This window comes from Neopsephotus bourkii, unplaced genomic scaffold (genome assembly GCF_033783945.1).
Source record: "Neopsephotus bourkii isolate Nb327-2 ecotype Australia unplaced genomic scaffold, CSIRO-AGI_Nbou_v1 NB_463, whole genome shotgun sequence".
Classification (NCBI taxonomy): domain Eukaryota; kingdom Metazoa; phylum Chordata; class Aves; order Psittaciformes; family Psittacidae; genus Neopsephotus; species Neopsephotus bourkii.
Window position 1 is genome coordinate 1,764,951 of NW_026900965.1, and position 22,290 is coordinate 1,787,240.

Here is a 22,290-nt window from a genome sequence, read left to right on the forward strand (position 1 = left end):
TGAGGCTATGATCCTGCTGTGGCACGGAAGGTCCCCCCTCCATGGGGCTGTGCATACCCAGCCTAGAGCACAGCCAGCAGAGATCCGTATGGATTGCTCTGCAATGCTGGTGACTCTTTTGGAGGAGATGGGAGGGATGCAGTCCCCTGAACATGCATGGCTACTTCAGTGGACGCATTGCTTCACAGGCAGGCTGGGAGGGAGGTCCAGGGAGCCCCCTCTCCTCAGCAGCAGGTGGAAGTCTGCTGCCAGCTGCTGCAGGTCCCCTTCAGCACTCTGCAGCACATTCACATCTGAAGGCTGCAGATAAGGGGAGAGTGCTTTGTGATAAGGTTCCTTTTAAAGGCACCATCTCCTGTAGGAGCTTGCAGCGTGCTGTGTCTCAGGAAGGGGGAGGAGGAAGAGGGTAAAGGCCAGAGGAACATGTTCTAGCCTGGCTCCACACCCCACCATCTGCATTCCCAGCACTCACAGCCAGCCAGGATGGAAACTGGAGGGGTTTTTCCATCTTCCTAAGGCGGGCTGTGTTCTTCCTTCCTGGCTGGCTGCTAAAATGACCTTGAAGAGGGCAAGGAGAGGGGCAAGAACGTGTATATGAGAAGCATCATCACTGTGTGCTTCTCTCTCATCTCCAGCAACATTATTCCCAAGGGTCGTGAGAGAAGCTCCAGAAAGATTCCTCAAGTTCCTCAGAAGCATAACTGCCCTCTCCCCACATGCACCCATAGGATGCACTGTTTAAGGCAGCTGCAATCTGCCCACTGCTATGTGCTGACCCCTCTCCTTCACAGCAGGTACATGAGGGAGATCTCCTGCTTTCCATGCTGGAGAAGCCATCTCTTCCCCCAGACAACAGCAAAGCCCAGCTCCCCTCTCTCTGGCCCGCTTGTTCTCTGTGGGTTGAACTGCCTCATTTCACAGAAGCCCTCTTCGTTCTGCTTTCCCCTGGCCCTGCCAGCATTCCATATTTCCTTCACATTCCAGAGTTGGACCAGGTCTGCCTTATGCTGAAGACAAAATACAAACATGTCTTTCACATCTGGAGGGAAGAGAACTAAAGGGAAAGGTTCTCAAGTGCCTTTCCTCTTACCTACAGCTTGAGGTGATTTATTAGCTGGAAAAGGCAGCTGGAAGGATGTCTGCACCCTGGCAGGGAACAGACCTTTGAAGGGCTCAGAGTGCAGAGGAGCAAGACTTGCCCACAGGCCAGGCCCATGGGGAGGGGAAAGAGCCTGCAGAAGGCACAACCAACCTTATTTTCCTCTCTCCACCTGTATGCAAAGGTCAGCCCTTTTTATCCTTCCTTTGCATGGAAGAGTACTATGGAAATAGAGAGGAAGGTGACATGACACAAGCTCCCCATGCCACTTCGCATCTCCCACAGATGCTCTAGCACAAGGCACGGATGGAGAATGAGGAAGCACTGAGCTCATGCGATACCCAAAGTTCATCGCATTACAACACACACAAACCCACCAGCAGAACATCCCCCTCCAGCTGCTGAGGGTATTGCCAGCAAGCCCCTGGGAAGCGTGGAGCTGGCCAGGTTTGCTCTAGATGGTCCCTTTACATCTCCATGTGGCACATAAGGGCCATGTTAAGTGCCATGGGGCTTTGCCAGGGGCTGCTCCCAAGCTTTTCCAGCTTCAGTGGTGTGCTGTAACAACATGCCGGTGTACAGAGGCACAGTTCCCTGACCACCACTCCCAGCTTTCAGGGAAGATTTATAAGTGTGGTGAATTTAGGGGGATGCTGCATCCTTCTAGCACTGAAAGGGAGGACCTTTGTCAGTGACACGGTCACACTGGCATGTCTCATCTCTCCTAGGTTCACTCTGCTACTTGCCAAAATCAGCTGGGTCCAGTAGATAGGACTGGGTTTGGGTGTTGGGGATGAGAGGACGACTGAAACTTCTTTATCTTTTCAGTACCTTTCATTGGGGATCACTGTCAGAAGTCTCTGGACTTTGGCTACACCAAGTTCATATACAAACTACACAACTTCAGCTTAATTCTTTGTAGCACCAGAAGAGCCAGACACAGTGTTGGGTACAGCAGAATTAGTGGATTTTGGGGTGATGCATAGTAGGAAGGAGTCTAATAAACCCTGTTTGAGGGATAGCCTTTCCAAACTGGGCTGCACTGAGCCACAGCAAATCAAGAGGAATTAAAACCTGGCAGTTTGCTGGCTGAAAAATAAATATATATAAATGAAAAGGAAAAAACCCAACAACCACAGCTGCTGTTAACTGCTCCCACCCCCTCCAGGGACCTGGGGAAGAGCAGGCCCCTCAGCTGCCGCAAGGGACATTGTCCTCACCGTTTCCTGCCAGTGTTTACAAGGAAGCGCTGCTGCTGCTTGTCTGACTGCTTGTCACTGCCAGCACAGGGACAGGCTCTCACACTCACCCTCCCCAGGCGAGAGCACCTGAAGTAATCCACATCAGGGCAGCCCCCGCTGCACCCTGAGGTTCAGCTCTGAGCACATCCCAGCACTGGGCATGGGTGTGGGGAGTGGTTGCTGCTCTCTCCTCCACCAACACTGTACCAAGACACTTCTCCATCTTCAAGGCGTGTTCAGCTCCTGGTCCACAGCTGACTCACCACGCCATTTCCCTCACACCAGTATCCCTCTACACCAAATCCACTTACACACTGCATAAACCATCATCCTTTCATGATCCATCCTGGCTGAGAAACACTCCCCAAATTTCCCCTTCTCTCCTAATCCTCAGACTAACAGAGTAAACTGCGTGATGATAACATCCTCTTCTATGCTCATCCACCTTGATGAGCCCAAGTCAACAGGTCAAGGGAGATGATACATCACAAAATAATGAACAGCTACCTGAGACAGAAGGGTGTGCTAAGACAAAGATATGTATGTCCCACACAGGGCTGTTTCCAGGGAAGAGTAGCAACAGTGTCCCCCAGCCTTGGGGAAGGACCTGCTATAGGTTACTTAGCAGGGAAGCGTATGTTTCTATCCTATCTCAGTGGGATGCTCAGGGTCTGTGTCAAGCACATCCCAGCCCTAACAGCACCTCAGAAGTGTGAATAAACTGCAGTTGTTTAAGATGTGTGAGGTGACTACATTATCATCTTCATTTTATGGGGAGGAACATTACAGGACTACAGGCATGTGGCTCTTCCTAAGCCCAGAAGGAAGGCAGCAGGATACCTGTGGTGTTTCTGTTTTCAGATCACATCTCTCTTTCTCCAGCTGTCACAAAAGGCAGAATGATCAGACCCTCTCTGATTTCTGGCTTCTCCTTCATAAATACTGGATGAGGAAATGGCAAAGAGAGACCCACCAGCAGGTCAGCAGGGAACTGCCTGCTACGTGGCTCTGCCAAGGGCCACCACTGCCATTTTGCATCCTCAGGGAAAAGAGATTTCTCTTAGGTTAAAAAGCCCAAGTCCACCACCTCCCTTCCTTCCCCTTTCCCTCTGTCTGTGCACAATACACCCACTGCACTCTGCCCCTGACTGACCAGATCATGTAGAGAACCACTGAGGTGAGGACTGAGAGTGCTGCATGGTCCAGGCTGCTCTGCAGCTGACCCAGCTCAGCACTGCTCAGCGTGTGGCCAGCTGCCACCATCGTCCCTCGGATGCTGCAGTGCACCCAGCTGAGCACCGCTGAGTCACGGAGCCTTGGAAGCACCAGGGGTAGGAGAGGAGGTGTGTGAGTGAAAAGCAGGGCAATTCCCACCTTTTTCCCATTTTATGGAACATTCTTGTTGAGGAACTTCTGGACAGGCATCACCCAGCTCACAGCTCTGGCAGCTGCGGCTCTGCAGGACTAAGGAAAGGGAGGAATAGTTACCAAAATATCCCTGGCCATGTGGGAGTAGAGAAGGTGACAGACGCTGGAAGAGATGAACAGGGGACATGAGTTCCTTGGAAGGAAAACCGGGGGTGAAGATCAGCATTGCCAACACTTCAGAATTCTTCTGTGGTGCTTGAACAAAGCGAATAAAAGGTTCTCGTACTGAAATCACAGAGGTATTTCCAAGTCCTCTTCCAAGAAGGCAATAAGGAAAACTCTGCCATGAACTGCAAAGAGGTTTCAGAAACATTTGCCATTCTGCTGTGACTCTGGGAATGTGGAAACTGCCTCACCCTTTCCTCTAGCCCTTGGGGTATTCCTGCTTATCAAAACTGGGGGAGTTAAAGCAGAAGAGGAAGCTTAAAAATCTGCATCCTTAAGAGAGAAGCAAGAATGAAATGTCATCTCTCAGCTCTGAAAGAGTTACCACATCGATTTCTGCTTCAGAAAAATGAGGTTAAGTTGGATGCATTAAGCTGGCAAACTGGATAATTGCATGTCCTGAAACTGTCTTCGAACCAGCTCTTTTCACAGCGGTGCTCAGAAAATAACTTCATCAATAAGGCTCCTGCCCATTAAACCTTCGCACTCTCTGTGCCCTGCTCAGGAGTGAAGGCTGTCCTTCTTGACAAAGACTTCTTCTTCCTTTCACCTCGAACTAGTAGGGAAAGTAGAGCTGTCTGCATTGCATTAGCATGTTTCTGGCAAGAGGAAAAGAGGGTAAAAACCAAACACATTCTCAGGGCTGGGGGTTTCTGGCTCCGGTTCCCCACACACAGTGTGCTGCTGAGAGTCTTGCACTGGGGCTGGCAACTTCTCCTCTGGAGTGGAAGTGAGATCCACTCAGAGCCAAAGCTTGGCCTCAGGTCTGTGTTCCTCTGTTCCCCAGCAAGAGTGGCCAGGGGCAGCCACTTCCAACCCACCCAACCCTGGTGGGTCCCCAAAAGCAGGAAGGGTCCTGACACTTCTGCATGGCTGATGTTGCCCTGTCCCCCTCCCTGAGTGCACAGCACCTTTGAAAGGCAAGAGCTTGCCTTTGGCTACCTTATTTGCATGGCAAGGCATCTGAATTCTTTAACTCACAGCATTATGTAGGGGTGGTGCTGGAGCCTGAGGGCTCACTCCAGCTCAGCGACCCTTGTCTGGGAGAGGGATTCAGGCTTCTGCTCTGCCTTGAGCTCCACAACACAACAGCACTTGCCAAGGGCTGTTGTGTCTGTGGTCACTGAGGTGTATTGCAATCGCCTGTTCTCTGCCACCAGCCCTATCCACCTACAGGAATAAAACTACCCTGGATTCCTCTGGTGTCAGTGGTGTCTCAGAGTGCCCACAGCTTCCAGGGGGGAGGCAAGCAAAGCAAATCAGACAAGAAGAAACCGCACACATTTATCTAAAGAGATCTTGATAGATTTTCCAGGATCTACCCCTTGATGCCAGTGAGTGGGCTATTTTCCCCTCCTGCGAGCAGGGATTTGCTTTCCTTCAGTCCCACTTCAGTAGGAGCAGCCTCAGGTCCCACCTGGCACTTGGCTTGGAGCACATGAGAATGCTCTGTGAGGAGATGAAGTAACTGACTTCAACCTCTCTTGGTAAAAAACAGCCCCACATTGACAGGCTCCTCCTTATGCTCCAAAATCCCCTTTTCTCCCTCCTCCATTAACCACCTTGATTGTCTTTTTGCCATGGTCCTATTTTGGGCCAAGCTCCTGCTTTATTCACACAACTTAGGGATTTGGCACGCTCTTTTCCAACCCTGTCTTGCTAAATACAAAAAGTGAGGTGAGGAAATGCTGTTCTCCTCAGCTACCTCATTAAAGCTTTTCACTTGCTACAAACACAATCAATAGTGCCTTCCTGGAAGAACCTTCAACCAGAGGAGTAATGTATTTACCATCACTTGCCAAGGCTAATGGTAAAGCACACTGACTTTAAGAATACAGTGGGTTTGGCAGTATATGATTCCCATACTCCCAAAGGCAAAACCAGACTTGGCAGTTGATCAGCAACCCAAATGGTAACAAGAATCTCCCTCTGAGTGGCTTTAGGAGCTGTATCAGCCATCCTGCTGACATCAGCACTATATATATGCACATCACATACATACCATGCATGTGCTATATTGACATATACTGACACAAGGCTCTGCAGAGTAGGCTGCCTACATACACAACCCGAGGGGCTCAGTTCCAGCTCCAGAGAGAGTACAGCCCTTGCAGGTTGGCCTTCACTGGGCTTTTCCTATGGGGCACAGCTCTACTGCAGTGTGCATCTGTGCTCCTGCAGATTCAGGGACCCAGGCACTGCCTTTGCTGCTTCCTGAGCTCACCAGATTTTTCAGTGATTTAGAGCTCTCCTTAAGCTTTGCAGTCAGAGCACAAGGTTGTGAAGCCCCCTCTTCCTGTTACAAACATACCTGGTATCACATCACCTCATACATCACCTCTATGACAGAACACAGCAGGCTGTGTCAGTGTGCTGAGGGCCCCCACATGGCCGCAGCTGGAGCATGCCCCATCCATAAAGCATACAGCCTAAATGGTACTAAACCTTAGAAACCATCATGCCAGACCCCAATAGTTCTCTGAGGACCCTCTGTTACTGCAACACAACAGCACTGATAAAGCCTGCCAGAAACCCCCTCCACAAACAATGGCCTGAAGAAGAATGACAGGCAGCTGGCAAGATCTGGGCTCTGAGCTGCGGGCAGCTGGTGCTGGCAGAGAAATACAGGGACATGAGCTCCCCAGGAGAAAGGAAAACTCATCACAGTGCCCAGTGAAGGGGCACGTAAGGAGTAGGCTGGGAGGAGTCTGAGCGAAGAGGAAAATGAAAGGCTGGAGCAGCAACCAGCGATCACAGTGATTAGAGATCATTAGGAGATCAGCCTCTCTCTTCTGAAACCTCTATAATTCCATCTCAGCATCAAAGCCCAGACTGGTGGCCCCTGTGACTCAGAACCAGGGCTGGGTACAGGCTAGACTTGGGCACTAACACATCCTTACACCCTGGCCAGTATGGACTTCACTCCAGAAGAGGTGGGGGGGAAGGAGGGAATTTAACCCCACTGCTGATACTAGAGGGAGCCTGAGGCTTACCAGGGCCAGCCCCAGTGATGATTTTGTCACACAGGTACCTGGCTACTTAGAACAGATGCAAGAAAAACCATCCATGAGACAGCAAATGACTTGCTACAAGTTGGATCTGAACCATGGACCTAGAGACAAATGGCTCCATGCCCTAATCCCAACCCCTCAAGCCATCTATTCCCCTGTCATAGCATCCTGTTGACAGCAGACACATTAAGCAGTGCCAGAAGGTAACTGTAAAATAATAAAAGTCTTATTTCCTTTTTCATGGCAACCTCTGTAGCTGTGCAGCTATTCAAATATTTGCCTGGCTCCTTGCAATGCATTAATAACCCCTTCTTTATGATATTCTCTCTTTGAAACTATTCTCATTTCCCAGGTGGGAGCTTAATTTGCATTACAGCAAAGATAAACACCACCAAACCCTACTTTTTTAGGTGTCTTCTGGCACAGAGCAGGGGATGGATCACTAGGTGCCTGTGGGCAAGTGAGGGGAAATCCAGTGTCTGGACAGGAACACAGAACATTGTATTCTTCTGTAGTCTGTCCTCCTTCCATGAAGATGTGCTGTATTGTGGAAACAATTCAATGTGGTACAATCTTCTAACGCATCAACAAGAGGGTTTTGCCATTGATTTCAGCTCAGCCTGGGTTTCCTCAAAAGGAAAAGATGCTGGAGTTTGGGGTCACTTTGTGCAGGAAGAGGGAAAATTGCTATAATTTGCATTATGGTTGTAATAAGCTCCTCTAATGACATTAAAGACAAATGCTGCTTTCAGAGATGAGGTAATGCAAATATAGGAAGGAATCTAGCCCATTCTCCCCCCCTCCCTGCCACATTACCAGTGTTTATTGAGTCTGCTTTTACTCCAGGGTGGCCAGAGGTTTTATGAGTTACTCCCCTGGGTCTGCCTTGCAATTGAACATGACAGAATTGCAAATCATAGCAATACAAACTTTGCTAAGCTATTTGGAACTGCCTCTGCAATGGGAGCTTGCTGTGCTACTGCAGAGCAACCATTTTGCCTAGCTCCTTGCCTCTCAGGATCCATGGATTTGGCCTAACATTACATCCCCAGGCCACTAGCTACGTTATCACAGAATCATAGAATGGTTTGTGTTCAAGGGACCTTAAAGCTCACCCAGCTCCAACCCCTGCCACGGGCAGGGACCCCTTCCACTGGAGCAGCTTGCTCCAAGCCCCTGTGTCCAACCTGGCCTTGAACACTGCCAGGGATGGGGCAGCCACAGCTTCTCTGGGCACCCTGTGCCAGTGCCTCAGCACCCTCACAGGGAAGAATTTCATCCTCATATCCAACCTGAAGAAGGCTACAAATAGGTCAGAAGAAACTAAGTGAATTCAGAAGAAACTAAGGGAATTATTGTTCAAATCACAAAGAAAAGCAATTGGGAGCCATATTCTCACAGCCTCAGAGGCTCTCTCCCAGTCCTTCCACAAAGGCCCTTCTAGCCTTTGAATCAATGTTCTGAATCTCTCTGAATCTTTCTGGAAGTGAGGTCACCCTTCATATGATGTGCCCAGTAACAGACCTGATGAAATGCATTCCCTCCATTCTCAAGCTTCTATGTAATGTGGAAACTCAAGGGAAGAAAAGGACAGCATTCACGAAAGTTTTCAAGCTTTCATTGATGGAATAGCTTGAAAATCACCAAATTGCCCTTTTCTTCAGGTTCCAGCTGTAAAATTTGAGAACTGTATTTTTTTTCTGACTTAAAATCCTCTTACTTACGATAATCTTATCATTGTGATATGTATCGAACCCATTTAGTTCTTTCCCTTCCTGTCATAACCCCTTGGGATGGGTTTGTAGGATGTTAATATTCAGAGTCTGCTTCCTCTCAACAGTTTCTCCAATACCACAGTGTGAAGGTCCAACTAACTGACTCATGTGGAGGTGACAATGTGCCTCCACGTTCCCACAGTCAGGAACCACTGAGCTGCCCACACACCCTGAAATGCTCTTGGAGTGGTTCAAAGGCCAAGATGACAACAGCTTCCCTGGGAATGAACACAGCACGACAGGAGAACCCATGTATGAAGCTGGTGCAGGGCCTGGAGCACAAGTCTGATGAGGAACGGCTGGGGGACAGGGGAAGGTTTAGTCTGGAGAAGAGAAGGCTCAGGGGGGACCTGATGGCTACCTACAACTGCCTGACAGGAGGATGGAGCCAGGAGGGGCTGGGCTCTGCTCCCAAGGAACAAGGGATGGGACAAGAGGAAATGGCCTCAAGCTGCACCAGGGCAGGTTTAGGTGGAGCTGAGGAACAATTCCTGCCCCAGAGGTGCTCAGGCATTGGAACAGGCTGCCCAGGGCAGGGCTGCAGTCACCGTCCCTGCAAGCGTTCACACACCGTGGAGACGAGGCCTCAGTGCCATGGGTTAGTGGCTGGGAATGGGAATGGGAATGGCCAGGGCTGGGAATGGGAATGGGCAGGGCTGGGAATGGTTGGACTGGATGAGCTTAAAGGGCTTTTCCAACCTGGTTGATTCCATGATTCTGTTTGTTCTGTCTCTGGCTGTACAGCCCCGCACACAGACCCTCCTGGATCTCTGCCTATAGACTTGGTGACTCCCAGACACTGAAGTTCAGAATATGCTACTGAGGCAAGACTCTGGCCAGTACAGTCTGCCTCACTCCACTGCTACCAAGCCTCCCACTGCAGGGTAGGTATGGCAGACACTTCAGAAAGACTCTATTTATATCCTGCCCTACTGGTGAAGTCATGCGTTGGACCACTCATGCAAAATGGATCATGCAAATGAAACTGCTACGTTTGGGATTTAGCTTATTTTCGTACCCCAGTGAACACGGGTACATTAGAATGTTTTGCTTTGTTTTTCTGTTTCCTTCAGGTTGTTTGCCCAGCTGCAGGCCCCAAAGCACTTGGTTCAGATCTGGGGAGGTTGTCAGAGCAGAGCTCTGCTGAGCCACAGTGGTGCTGGCACTTCAAACCACTGGCTCTCAAGCCCACAGGCTCCTGACTAGCACTGATCTGGAACGGGTGAGAGCCTGGCTGCTTTACAGCACTGCAGCCTTAGAGAAGCTGCTCTCTCCTCACTGCAGGGTGAGTGATAAATGCATGCAGAGCATGGCCAATTGCAGGGGAAGAAACGGAGAGGCTCACTGTGAACTCAGGAAGGGACCACTCAGAGCTACACCAGTGCAAAGATGGAATGTTCATCTTGGAGGCAGAGTAAGGAAGTTAACATCTCTGTGTACACTGGATCCCCCTCTCCTCCTCATGCAGGACCCAGAGTCTCAGCACTAGTTATAAGCAAGGCAGCAGTGGTTGCTCCATCAGAAGTCACAGCATCAGCCCAGTACATGCGAGCAGTGATGCTGCATCCAGACACAAGGCAGCAAGCTCCCTCCCTGACTACTCCACCTGTTAACACTGCCTCGAACTGCCCCTCACACAGTCCTGTTCACACACAGGCTCTTCTTCAGTGGACCAGTGAGCCCTACTGAAGTCTTAGTTAGCTTATCTGGTCATGTGCAAAGAGCCTAAGAGAGGAGACTACCTATCAGGTAAGACATTGAGTGGGGTAGTGTGGGGGGGGAGCAAAGGAGAACAAAAGTCTTCAGCAACCCAACAGTCGTCTTTTAACCCTGCACAGCAACCTGCCCCCTGCGCACACCCCGGGTAAGTCTAGTCCAACACTGCTGTGTCCTACAGGAATGAACACTTCCAGATCACCACTGTTGATCTGTGCAGTGAGGGAAGATTAATGGGAACTTTCAGAGTAAGTAGGCACTTCAGAGTAAGAAGAAGAAAGAACTGTCAGTGTGGTTTCAGGGAGCACAACCATTTATTCCCACACAAAGATGAAGAAGCACTTCTCTTCCGTCTCTCCTTGCTGCTTTGTAGCCTGCACTGCACCAACAAGGGACGAGCCCTTCTCTCTGATTCCCTCCCTGATCTGAGAGGGTGGAAAACCTCCTAGGATCATACTCTCTCCAGGAAACTGCTGCTTGGGAAAGGCTATGGTGTTCAGGCTGCTGGGCTCTGCAATGCATAACAGAGTCTGCATTGCAGTCTCAAACTGCAATCCAGCACCATCTGTCCCTTCTGCTTGCAGCACTGCATCACTCCAGGACTTAGTTCTTCAGGGGGGGTCTGGGGAGCTCCTGGCTGTGCTGCCCTGGTACCTAACACAGTCAGCAAAAGGGTAACATGCCCCACACGTCTGCATCACCAAACTGAAACTAGAATGGCTGCTCAGAGAAAAGTGGGTGAGATGACAGGGAAAGGGCTCTGGGTTGCTTTCATTTCATTATGGTTTAGAAAAAATCCAGTACAATCAACAGCAAATATACTTAAATACTCTTCAACAGCCTTCAGGAAAGGAAGTCAAGGAGCAGAGACAAGCAAGCAGGGAGCTCTGCACGGCTGGGGCTATGTGCAAATCTGTATGAAGGAGCAACTTAGTAACAGCCTAAGCCACCACCTTGCCTTTCCCGAGTGGTGTTCTTCGATTAGAGGACAGAGCAGCAACAGAGCCAAGGGACAGGACAACAGACCTGGAGACACCTCACTGCTCTGCTCAGTCTCTGACTTACTGAGTCACACTGGGAAGGACACTTTTGCTTTATTTATCTCCATCTCTGCACTTCCTGCCTGCCTGCGCTATGAAGCAAATGAAACTTGCACTGAATAGCACTGAACACCACCTTGCACAACATCATCCCAAACTTCACTAAGGCGTTTTGCTCTGCTGCAAATCAAGCATTCACAAATTGTACCACCACAAAGCTGAAGTGTGCACCAGTGCTCCCCCTCTGAGTCAGTGATGCTGGGAGGAGGTCCAGCCCTGTCACGAATTAGTGTTCTGACAGCTCGGTGCAATCTAGCCATGACTTGCATGGCTGCTTTCCCTTCACATTCCCAGGAGCACACTCTGCATTAGATCATGCTCTGCATCAGGCTCTGCTCCAAAGCAGAAGAGGAAGTATGGGGAGGAAGATGTACCTGCCTTGATCAGCTTTCCTTGTCCTGAAAATATGCTCCTGACATGTGGAGAAGGATGCTGAGAGCTTTCTCTCTGCTTTGAAGAGCACAGAGACAGGAAAACTAACTAATCTTCAACCTACTTGTAAGGTTGTGGTCTCACTTGAATTATGCCCGACAGCTCAACCTCCACATGGGAACTCCCCTGGGAACAGCGCAGGGCTCTTGCTTTTCACCAGACCTTTATGTCTTTAAACAGACCCTATTTGTCAGCAGATTGCTCTTCTTTCCTCTTCCCCTTAACACAGAGTAAGGGAATTTAGAAAGAAAGAAGATTATAAATACATCAGTGGCCCATTTATTTAAGAGATAAGCATGTCAGAGAAGAGGTGCCATGGGTTCTGCAAACCAGCTTTATCTAGACCTTTCCTTTGAGCTGTTTCTGGACCTTCTGGAGCTCTGGGAGGGCAGAACCCTGAGAACCCCAGTGTCTGGCTAACTGCTCCACTCACTGGCAGCTCTGTAACTCCACACTTGTGGCAGGGGGTCCACCCAGCCCATATATCATCTCTACAGAGTATATATATTATGATGGTCACGGTATCAAGTGACTAAATACCAATATGCTGAAGGCCCTCTCAGGAACCTGCAAAAAGCAAAGCATCAGACTCAAGACACAATTTGTTAGCATCCCCACTGGCAGAAAGCAAGAGAATGGGCATTCAAAGAAAGCACTGCTGTGTAACACCAGCATAAATAGAGAAAAGATGTAGGGTGCAAGTGCACCACAGGCTCTGCTCACCTCCTCCCACTGGTGGATGTAGCGGATGAGGCGGGAGAGCCGCAGCAGCCGCAGGAGGCTGAGGATCTTGGTGAAGCGCACGATGCGCAGCGCCCGGGCTGTCTTGTACACCTCCGAGTCAATGCGGGTTTCAACTATCAAGAAGATATAGTCCACAGGGATTGAGGAGATAAAATCCACCACAAACCAGCTCTTCAGGTACTTCATCTTGATCCTCTGTGGGTCTAGGATGATCTCTGTGTTGTCCTCCACCACAATCCCAGTTCGGAAGTTGAGGACAAGGTCGATGAGGAAGAACGTGTCCGAAACCACATTGAAGACAATCCACGGCGTAGTGTTTTCATCCTTGAAAAAAGTGATGCCCACAGGGATGATGATCAGGTTCCCTACCATCAGGAGCAGCATGGTCAAATCCCAGTAAAACCTGGACAGCAACACAGAAACACAGAAGATCAGCTACAGTGTGGGAGATCAGGGAGCCCAGGTCAACAGAACTAATGCGCTTTATACATCTCTACTGTCAATCACTCCCTGTGCTCTGCCAGTCTGTCTGTACGCAGAGTACACAAGCTGCTAATGACATACTTGATATCACAGGAACACTCATCTTCTGGCTTAGAGGGTTCAGAAAGGAACTGAGTACAGGGATGAACATGCCCACTTGAAAACTTCAACTGGGACTTCAGAGCCATCCAAGCAGAGACTGATATACCTGCAGTTACTACAATGACTGTTAGGTAAAGGGATAAAGAACACAAGTATGTGGAAGGCCTCAGAGTTCATATATCAGTAAAGCCACCTGGGGTTAACACCCTCAGGCTACTGTCTGATCTTTCCTTGGAAGCAGCAAGCACTGATAGCACTGGGATCAGGATGGAAATGAAGACTAGGCTGTGATCTGCAGTGCTCAGTTATATGCTGAGCCAAGCTTATGTTGAGCCTAGACTTGAGGAGTTAGCCCACACTCTACAGACCCCTGTTTGTACAGACATCATCAATAAAGCCTGGAGGCATGTGCCTGGAAATACCTCTTTCTTTTCTAAACTAAGCAATGACAACATTTAATGGCTGCTCCATGGAGCAGTCTCCAAGAAGCTTCTCTTCCCTTCAGTGCCAAGTCAGTAGTGTTGTTTTAAGATTTCTCTGAGGTATCTGTAAAAGATACACAACGACATTGCCACAACTCACCCAGAGTGAGGAGTAAAAACCTGCCTGGGTATCCCAGTTTGTTGAGGAGTCTCAGGAAGGAGCCACTGCCCACCACAGTGGTGCTCCAAATGTTTCACATACAGAGATGCCAACGTGTTGTGGCTTCACACTGCCAAGATTTCATCAGCTCCACGTTACAGACTACAGGGTGGCTACTACAATATTGTGAGGTATCATAAATAATTTGTATTAAGCTGCACTTGTCCCAGCAAATGAGCAAAGGGCACAGAGCAAAGAGATTATCAGGTCTGGTTATCAGCGTGGTATTTGTATTATTACTGATCTCTTGAGCACCAAGTAAGACAAACTTCCTAGGCCACTGAGCAGGTTAACACGAGGGAGAGAACTGAGCCTTCCTTTAAATCAATCTTCCCAACAGTGGTGAAGTCAACAGCATGAGTCTGGATTTACAGGGATAGAATGCAGGAAACTGTTGGGTTTGCTGAAGGACATGAATGTACTGCTTCTCTGTCTGACAGGTTACAGCCCAAATCACTGAATTGTTTCAGGAGGAAGACATTTGCCTTAAAGATCCTCAAAATGTAGCTTTGGTAAGAGCTGTTCAGCTGGTCCTCTAAGCTGCTACAGAGCAGTATCTCTATAGTGAGGCAACTACACCCGTCTCATAAACTCCCATCAGGAAAACAAAAAGGGCAGAGTATGTTTTAAAACCCCTAAAAGCATATTTAAGATTCCAGGTATTACACAGGTACAGACAGGCCACAACCCAGCACCACACCAGCAGTTATCAGAACATTCAGCAGAGGCTGGTGGGAACTGACTTCAATATAAGCAAAGTTATAATCCACTGTTGAGGTTTTATGTCATCATCTATCTCTGCCCTGCTCTCTCGGTGCCATGCCCTTGCAGGCATGGCAGCACTCAGTCCTTCACCTGTAAGGCTGCAGCTGGTGCTGGTAGACACCCAGCAATGAGATTTGTCCATCTCTAAGAGCTGGGCTGCGTCACGCAGTGTTGTACATTAATACAGCAGAAATCCATGTTGTGGTCTTCGTCAAGAAGGGCTTGAGATGATGCTGCAGCTTTCCTAGTCAATTCATCTACATAATAATCCCACAAGAGCAGCAAGTCTGGATGCAGTGTGTATTAGCACTGAAAACAAATAACCTCCCAGCCATCTTTAATTTGCCTTAGGGGATACAGAAGGAGATGCACAAAGAAAAGGGTTTTTTCCTGAGTTTCAAATGAATAGCATGAGGCAGACATGGTCAGACATGCAGGGATGGAACAGTGAGAGGCCTTCCTCAGAGAGCTTGGGATTCTTGTGCCTCTTATTTTCACACTGGGTGGTGATTTCAATACTCAGTGGCAAGTGGTGACAGTGACAGCAGCGGTAAGGATGGCTCCACAGCTTCAGGAAGATGTTTTCCATACATACAACCCCAGTAAAATGCTTTCTGCCTGGCTGTAGCACCTCCTGTTACCCTACTCCTGCAGTCAGCACAGTCATAGCACGGTCAGCTGTCCTGCATCCTGATTTATGGCATTTCTTACAGCTATTCCCATTCTAAGATCCTCAGACTCACTTCACACATGTTCCTCAGTCCCAGTCTATTACTGCTGATCTGTCTGCAGAGAATCATGGTTTGTAATGTGGGCAAGCAAAGATGAAGTGTGAAAATTCATTCCCCTGCGTTTCTTAAAGCAGAGCTCTCCTCCAGGGTGTACTAGTGCCTCAAGATTATTGTCACAAGCTCCCCTCAGTTCTGACCTTTCAAGGCATCACTTACAAAACACAAAAGGTAAACTTGAGTATCATTGCACCCCTGCTAATAAAAGGGTATCCAAGGTGCGAGGGAGGAGAGAACCTTTGGACTGTATGAAGGAGGCGGAAAAAGCTGAAAACCGCCAAGAATTTGGTCTGTGCACCAATCCAGCACAGGAAATTCATACTGTAACAGCCTACAAGCCCAGATCGGACTATTAAGATCCCACATCTCCTGCACATTTAAAGTTTCACAGATGAAGCATCGTTTGCTCAGGGTGGCATCACTGGATTTAGACTGAATAGACTCTGGGTGACCACGACACCTCAGAGTTGTAATACCATCCATGTGTAATTTTGTATTTACGTGGAGGAGCATCTTTTCACTCCCCGTAAATTACTGGCCAGGATGACTAAGGGTTCATGTGATGTATGTGAGGGCAAGCACCAGCTATTAATAATCCACGCTTTCTGTATTTCTGCTATTCCTTTCACCCAGGGACTCCACAGAGCTGACAGTGATGAACTTGGCTCTGCAGCACCCATGAGAGGCAGATAGAGTTATTATCCCTGTCTTGCAGATAGAGAAGCTGAATGGGATTTGTCCACAAAAGTCTGAGGCCAAGTGAAGATGAGGGCCTGAATTGGATTCTTTGAGTCTAACCAGACCTGAAGCTATTTGTATGGCTTGAAAAAGGTTTTTAACACTGTCTTGGATGTCTTCCTCTGATATCCTGCCTTCTTCTCTCATCTCTTCCTGTTTTCAAAAGCCTACATAAAAAATTAATAAATATGAATGCATTGTTTGATTATAGTTGACTCAGTGAGACCGAGCAGCTCACAGCACAGGGAACTGCCAGCACTACAGAAACCAGATGTCTTGTTCAAACACACTTGTTTTTCATCCTACATCCTACTCTACACATGCTTCTTAGATCTGAAAATCACCCTTCAACATGCACTGCTACTGCCGAGCTTTTAATTCCTAATGTATTATTTAGCTGTAACAGAATACATCTGAGATTCAGTGTGGCAAAGACAATTTAAGAACATACTTTATGCTCTTTAAGGAGAGGTGGTGTCAGTCAGTTGATTTGATAGCACATACACTTCTGGAGGTGGGTTTTGACCAGAAAGTCAGATCATCTTTCCCTTCTGTCTACTGCACAAGGGAAGAGCAGGCTCAGAATACTGCTTTTGGATGTCATGGTTTTAATGGAATAAACCTTGATCTTTCAAAACCCTTCCGTGATGCATTGCAATCCATTACAGTGCATGAGCTCAGGAAGGATTGTGACCAGCTGAAGAGAAAACAGGGAATTGCAGAGGTTAGCTGGGTCAGCATCACAGTGTCACTACTGCACCCAAAACCTGCCCCAATGGGGCACATTTGTGGTCTAAAGTTCTGCTCTTGCTCTGTGGTGTTTGCACTGTCAAGAGAAAATAGACTGGAGCAATCTCACCTTTAAATTACCAAAGTCTTTTAGATGCTCTCAGCTTGTGCTGAAAGGCAGCCAACTCTGGGTTGAACTGAGGTGCTGCCTGAAAATGAACAGAGAGGGAGAAGAAATGAAACTGCATCTAACTGGAAATGCCAGGAGTCAGGATATTCCCACCGGCGATGGAACTGCGCTCAGACACCCTGGCCAACCTTTCCAGCCTTGCAAGAGCAGCTCTTTAATGAGTGTATCTTGCTAAAACCAACACCAAAGACAGACCCAAGGCTCTTCCAAGCCCAGGCAGGAGCACTGCCTCGGTGCTGACTCAAGAAACAGAGTGCCATCTGCTGAGACCCAAATGCCATCTCCATCCTCAGATGTCCACGGGGAAGATTTGCATCTTATTCCTTTCAGAAGCTGATGAAAATCTGCCCTTTCCTCCTTCCCCCGCTCTGGACTGCACGTTGAATCAGACCCTGCTGTGCTCACCAGCAGCCATCCTGACAGGAAAGAGCTTGTGCTGCAATCCCCAGTACCGCTAGTTAGGCTAGAAATAGCAACTGTCTTTGCAAAGAGCATGAGCAAATGGGTGTCAGTGTGGCTGGAACAGCAACAGTGGGAGGTAAGTTTACTCCAGAAAGCAGCCATTCACACTGCTATCTGAAGGGAGAGGAGAAGGAAACAGCAGGAAGAGCTCCTTCCCTGGCTTTGGAAGCATTACTTCTCGCAGATAGGAGTAGGCGTATTTCTACTGGAGAGTTACAAACTTTGCATTATGCACAGAGATAATAGGAGGAACATGGTGATTCATTGCTCCTAAACACACTCAGGGACGGTTAACCAGCCACTGGAGCCAAGAATTCACTTGTGAGAAGACTTCATTTATTTTTAGGGAGTTACACAAATACCTGTGCGCTTGAAAACCTCTTTGAAATTCATATCCACAAAAAGAGTCCAATGACTTATAACAGTATTCCATGTGCTGCATAATGGGAAATGATTGGGGGGCCCTAGCTAAAGAAGAAGACAAACAGCTTTAATTCCTTCTGACCAATCTATGCAAATAATATGTATCTTCTGCCACCCTGAATAAACCCTGAGAGCACTGATCATAAGCCATGTGTGATGACAGCCTGAGGAGCAGAGCTCTGCTGTGTCCCAGCCTCCTCTAGACCTCCCTGCTGCTGCTCACTCAGCCCTGCTTGGCCCATCCCTTCTTGCTCTGTAAGTACATAGGAAATGAACAGTGGAGAAACACCAGAGCTGATACCGCAGTAAAGGGCTACACTCCTGTTACTGGCACCTACAGAAGGTGTTCCAACTGTCACAATGACAGCAAAGAGGCAGGACTGGGAGCTCTGTGCAGCTGGTAGTCTGAACTATTCATCTGCTGAGCTCAGATGCTGTACTCATAATGATATCTCAGCTGGCTGTCAGAGAGTAAGAGGTATCACTGAATTACTAAGATAGGACACAATTTTGCATGGTTATAAACTGACAGAAGGGAGATTTAGATCAGACATTAGGCCAAAGCTCTTCCCTGTGAGGGTGCTGAGGCGCTGGCACAGGGTGCCCAGAGAAGCTGTGGCTGCCCCATCCCTGGCAGTGTTCAAGGCCAGGTTGGACACGGGGGCTTGGAGCAAGCTGCTCTAGTGGAAGGGGTCCCTGCCCATGGCTGGGGTTGGAACTGGATGAGCTTTAAGGTCCCTTCCAACCCAAACCAGTCTGGGATTCTATGTGATTAACTCCCATGTCATCAGAAGCAAAAGGACAATTAGCTCGTGGTGAATGTTAAGTGCTTACACAAGGGACAGCAGAGTACAGAAGGTGCACACCTTAGAGCACTTCACATCAAGATTTCTTAAGACTCATGTGTTGACTTCTACCAAATTTTCACTGAATTCAAGTGACATTTTCACGTGATAAGTGATATTTCCCAAGGTCTATATTTAGCCTTTGACTTAGATTATCACCACTCCATGTAACTGCTCACTCAGTGCCCTCGGAGCTGCAGCACTGCATTTCATGTTTCCAGTTTAACAGATATGCTCATATTACCACCTTAAAATATAATGACATGGATTTGGGTGAGTGGAATATTAAGGAAGCTACGGCTTATGTAATACTTTATCGTGGCATTTGCAGGCACAGCAAAGCAGCCTGGCAGCCTTTCATTGCTTTTTTAGGGTCACTTTTTCCATCTAATACTACATCATCAACCAGTGAGCAGCAACCTGGGTTTTTCCAAGTGATGTCCATACATTCATTAAATCCCAAGAGATGTAATTAAACTATATTAGCATCCCTTATTACAAATAGATGGACTATGAGATACTGAAGACTTCAGTAACTCACTCAGACCTAGAACTGCTATCCAGCAAAGAGTTGCCTAGTTTCAGCAGAGGTTTCCAGTCATGTTAAACACTACAGTTTGATTAGTAGCAGCAAAAGGGAGATTTCCTTTCTTTTACATTGTAAAAATATAAATGTACACATTACTTGGTGGTATTTTTATTCTGGCTATAATAGTTGACAATTTGCAAACATCATGCTTGAGGCATTGATGCATTTAACCGATTATAACAGAGTACATTGTGAATTATGCCCTTTAACTTACAAACCACGATGCACTGTATTAATATAAGTTAGCTTAAATTATTAGTTCTTTGACAGTACCTACACTACACTCACTCTACTGTTGGGCTTCTTGGAGAGGTAAAGATTTGCCTCCAGTTGCCTCCAGTTTAAAGCAGGCTTTGTGCATCAGCCAAGGCAGACAGTCCTGGTGTCCTGTGACCTTGTTGGAACAGCTTCATTACATTCCCTGTTTTTCTGTCTCTAAACCCAAGCACTTTGCATTATCTTTGTGCTGAAGTGCACCAGTCATGAAGCAAAACCACATTAAGAGAAGTATGGTTCAAGCATGTAATAGAAAATGGACTCTTATGCCCAGGAGCTGCTGACACCCCTTCTCCTGAGTGTGTTTAACTTTGCCTCAGATAGGGAAGCTGCTGATAGAATTCAAGTGACTTGGCTGGGACAAGAGCACTCTTATTACCAGATACTGTTATCTTCCACTCAAGTTCTTCCAAATGCTGTATGTGAACTGCACAGCCAGTGCTATCTCTAAGCTCAGCTTCCTGGAGACTAAGCAAACCCTGTGAGGTATCCTCTCTTTACAGTCTGAGGCATGGCAGGGAAGTTCATGGAGGCCACAGCACTGCTGTCTGGTTTGCATGTGTCTTTCATGTTACAGTTCTGGACATCTAATCTGCAAAGTAAATGTCTACCACCTAAACCTGCATTGTGCTTAAGAGAAACTGCGCAAGCATTTGCAAGAGGTTTATGTGCAACCTCCCATTTGATAAATGCAAATGTACTTACACCTAAGTCTTGTTCTGCAAACACACTGTGCCTCACAGAAACAATATGCTCCTGCACCCCATTTCCAGTAATGCTGAAACACAAACGTGTCACAAGAACAGCAATGGTAGATTCTGCATGGAGCAGTCAACTGACCACTCTCCTCAACTCCTGCTGCCTTCCCGCCAGCAAACACCATCCTCACAAATTAAACCATATCCTAAAGCTATACTTAGAAGCCAGTCTTCCCAGAAAGGTAAAAATAAACAAGGTTTCATTTCACTTTGAGGGATGCACACACAGGAACAGAGACAGCCACAAGAGACTTCGTTTGTTCTGGCTCTATATTTGGAGTATAGAGGCCAATAGAGCACACACCCCATTTCCATCTAAAAGCAGCATTAGCAATATTTCCTCACTTGCCTGGATGCAGCTATTACCAGTGCATGGAGATTTTTGTGGCTATTACTGTAAGGAAGCTTATTCCCCCTCCTGCTGAAGGCCCAAAGGACTAACATTTACACACTGAACCAGGTAATTCATTGCTGTTCCCACAGCACCACTGAGGTGATCAAAGATATAAACTGCTCTGCAGTGGAGATTCATTGGAGCAGTGACTGGAGACACTTTGGGAAGATGAACATGGTGCAGATTCTGTGGGAGATTTGTAAGAAAGTGTTTCTCCTTGAAGGAAGAAACCAGGTCATAGCAAGCCCTGGCAAACGAAGCTCTAACGCGTCCGCAAGAACTCCTCCTCTCCCTGATGCTATGTCAGCCCGCTTCAGGCTCCGTGTTGAGGGAAGGTTACAGATGACACCAGTTGCTGGTGGTCTGGGATTACCAGCGTAGCTGCCTCATCAAACTTCATCAGAAGGAACCTGTACACCACAACCCCCAGAGTCAAGGAACTCAAGACAATTTTCCATCTGTAGCACTTAAACTGCCCTCACGACAGAAAGCCCAGGTCATACAGCTTAACCCTCTCTTTGTATCCCACCCTACTGCACTCAGAAATCTTGGTTCCTCCCCCACCATGCTGAATCCCAAAGGTTTTCATGGTGTTAGATGTACTGATTTCATAGAGCTCCCAGGATGCATTATGCATGAGGCCAACATGCTAAGGGCCTGGCAATCCTGCATTATTTGATGTTCTGAAATCTATCCTTAGCAGAATATGGAAAAGTTCCTCTTTGCTTGCTGCCCATTGATCCAGCTATTGACCCTTCTCTGTGTGCATTTATCTATGATGATTTAATAATGAAAAAGACCAGTAAACTGAGGAAAGGGAGGAAGCCATTTTCAGGGACCTATTGCCATGGAAACATGCCATACATTGTGTAGTGAACAGCTAGATCAATAAGGGCTGCAGCTTCCAAGTCATCATGAATATGTTACGGAATGTGAAGGGCTAAAGCCTAAAGACATGCATAAGCTGTGACACTATGAAGTCCAGGCCCTGGACTATCCAACATGCAGCATGAGTCAAATTCAAGGCTTCACGCAGGCTGTTGTGAAGGTGAATCTGCACTAGAGAGTCCTGAACTGTCTCAAAAAGCAGCAATATTGGGCCAAGGCTTTGATTTGTGCCCATATGACACCAACTGATGGAACAGCTACCCGCCACCAACTCATCTTCTTGACAAGCTACAAGGATGACAGGCTGGATTCACAACTGGCTTGTACTGACATGGCTCTCTTGACATAATGCAAGTTTAGGATGTCAGCCTCACCACCAGGAACCCAAATTTACTAAAATTAAATGCTAAACTAAGGCAGAGAGCTGACATGAATCATAACTAGGCAAGAATCACAGCTTACAAAGTGGGGAGCAGTGCTTTCTGCTAGCGGTTGTTTTGCTTGCGA

At 47.8% G+C, this 22,290-nt stretch overlaps 1 protein-coding gene across 2 annotated transcripts in view; it reads right to left on the minus strand.

Annotated features, from left to right (window-relative positions):
- Positions 1-22,290, minus strand: part of HCN4 (hyperpolarization activated cyclic nucleotide gated potassium channel 4) — a 136,002-nt gene that overhangs the window by 55,906 nt on the left and 57,806 nt on the right. For both annotated transcript variants that reach the window (XM_061349939.1, XM_061349938.1), the window contains exon 2: positions 12,691-13,114. In XM_061349939.1, the coding sequence (XP_061205923.1) occupies positions 12,691-13,114 (424 nt within the window). The remainder of the gene's footprint in view (positions 1-12,690; positions 13,115-22,290) is intronic.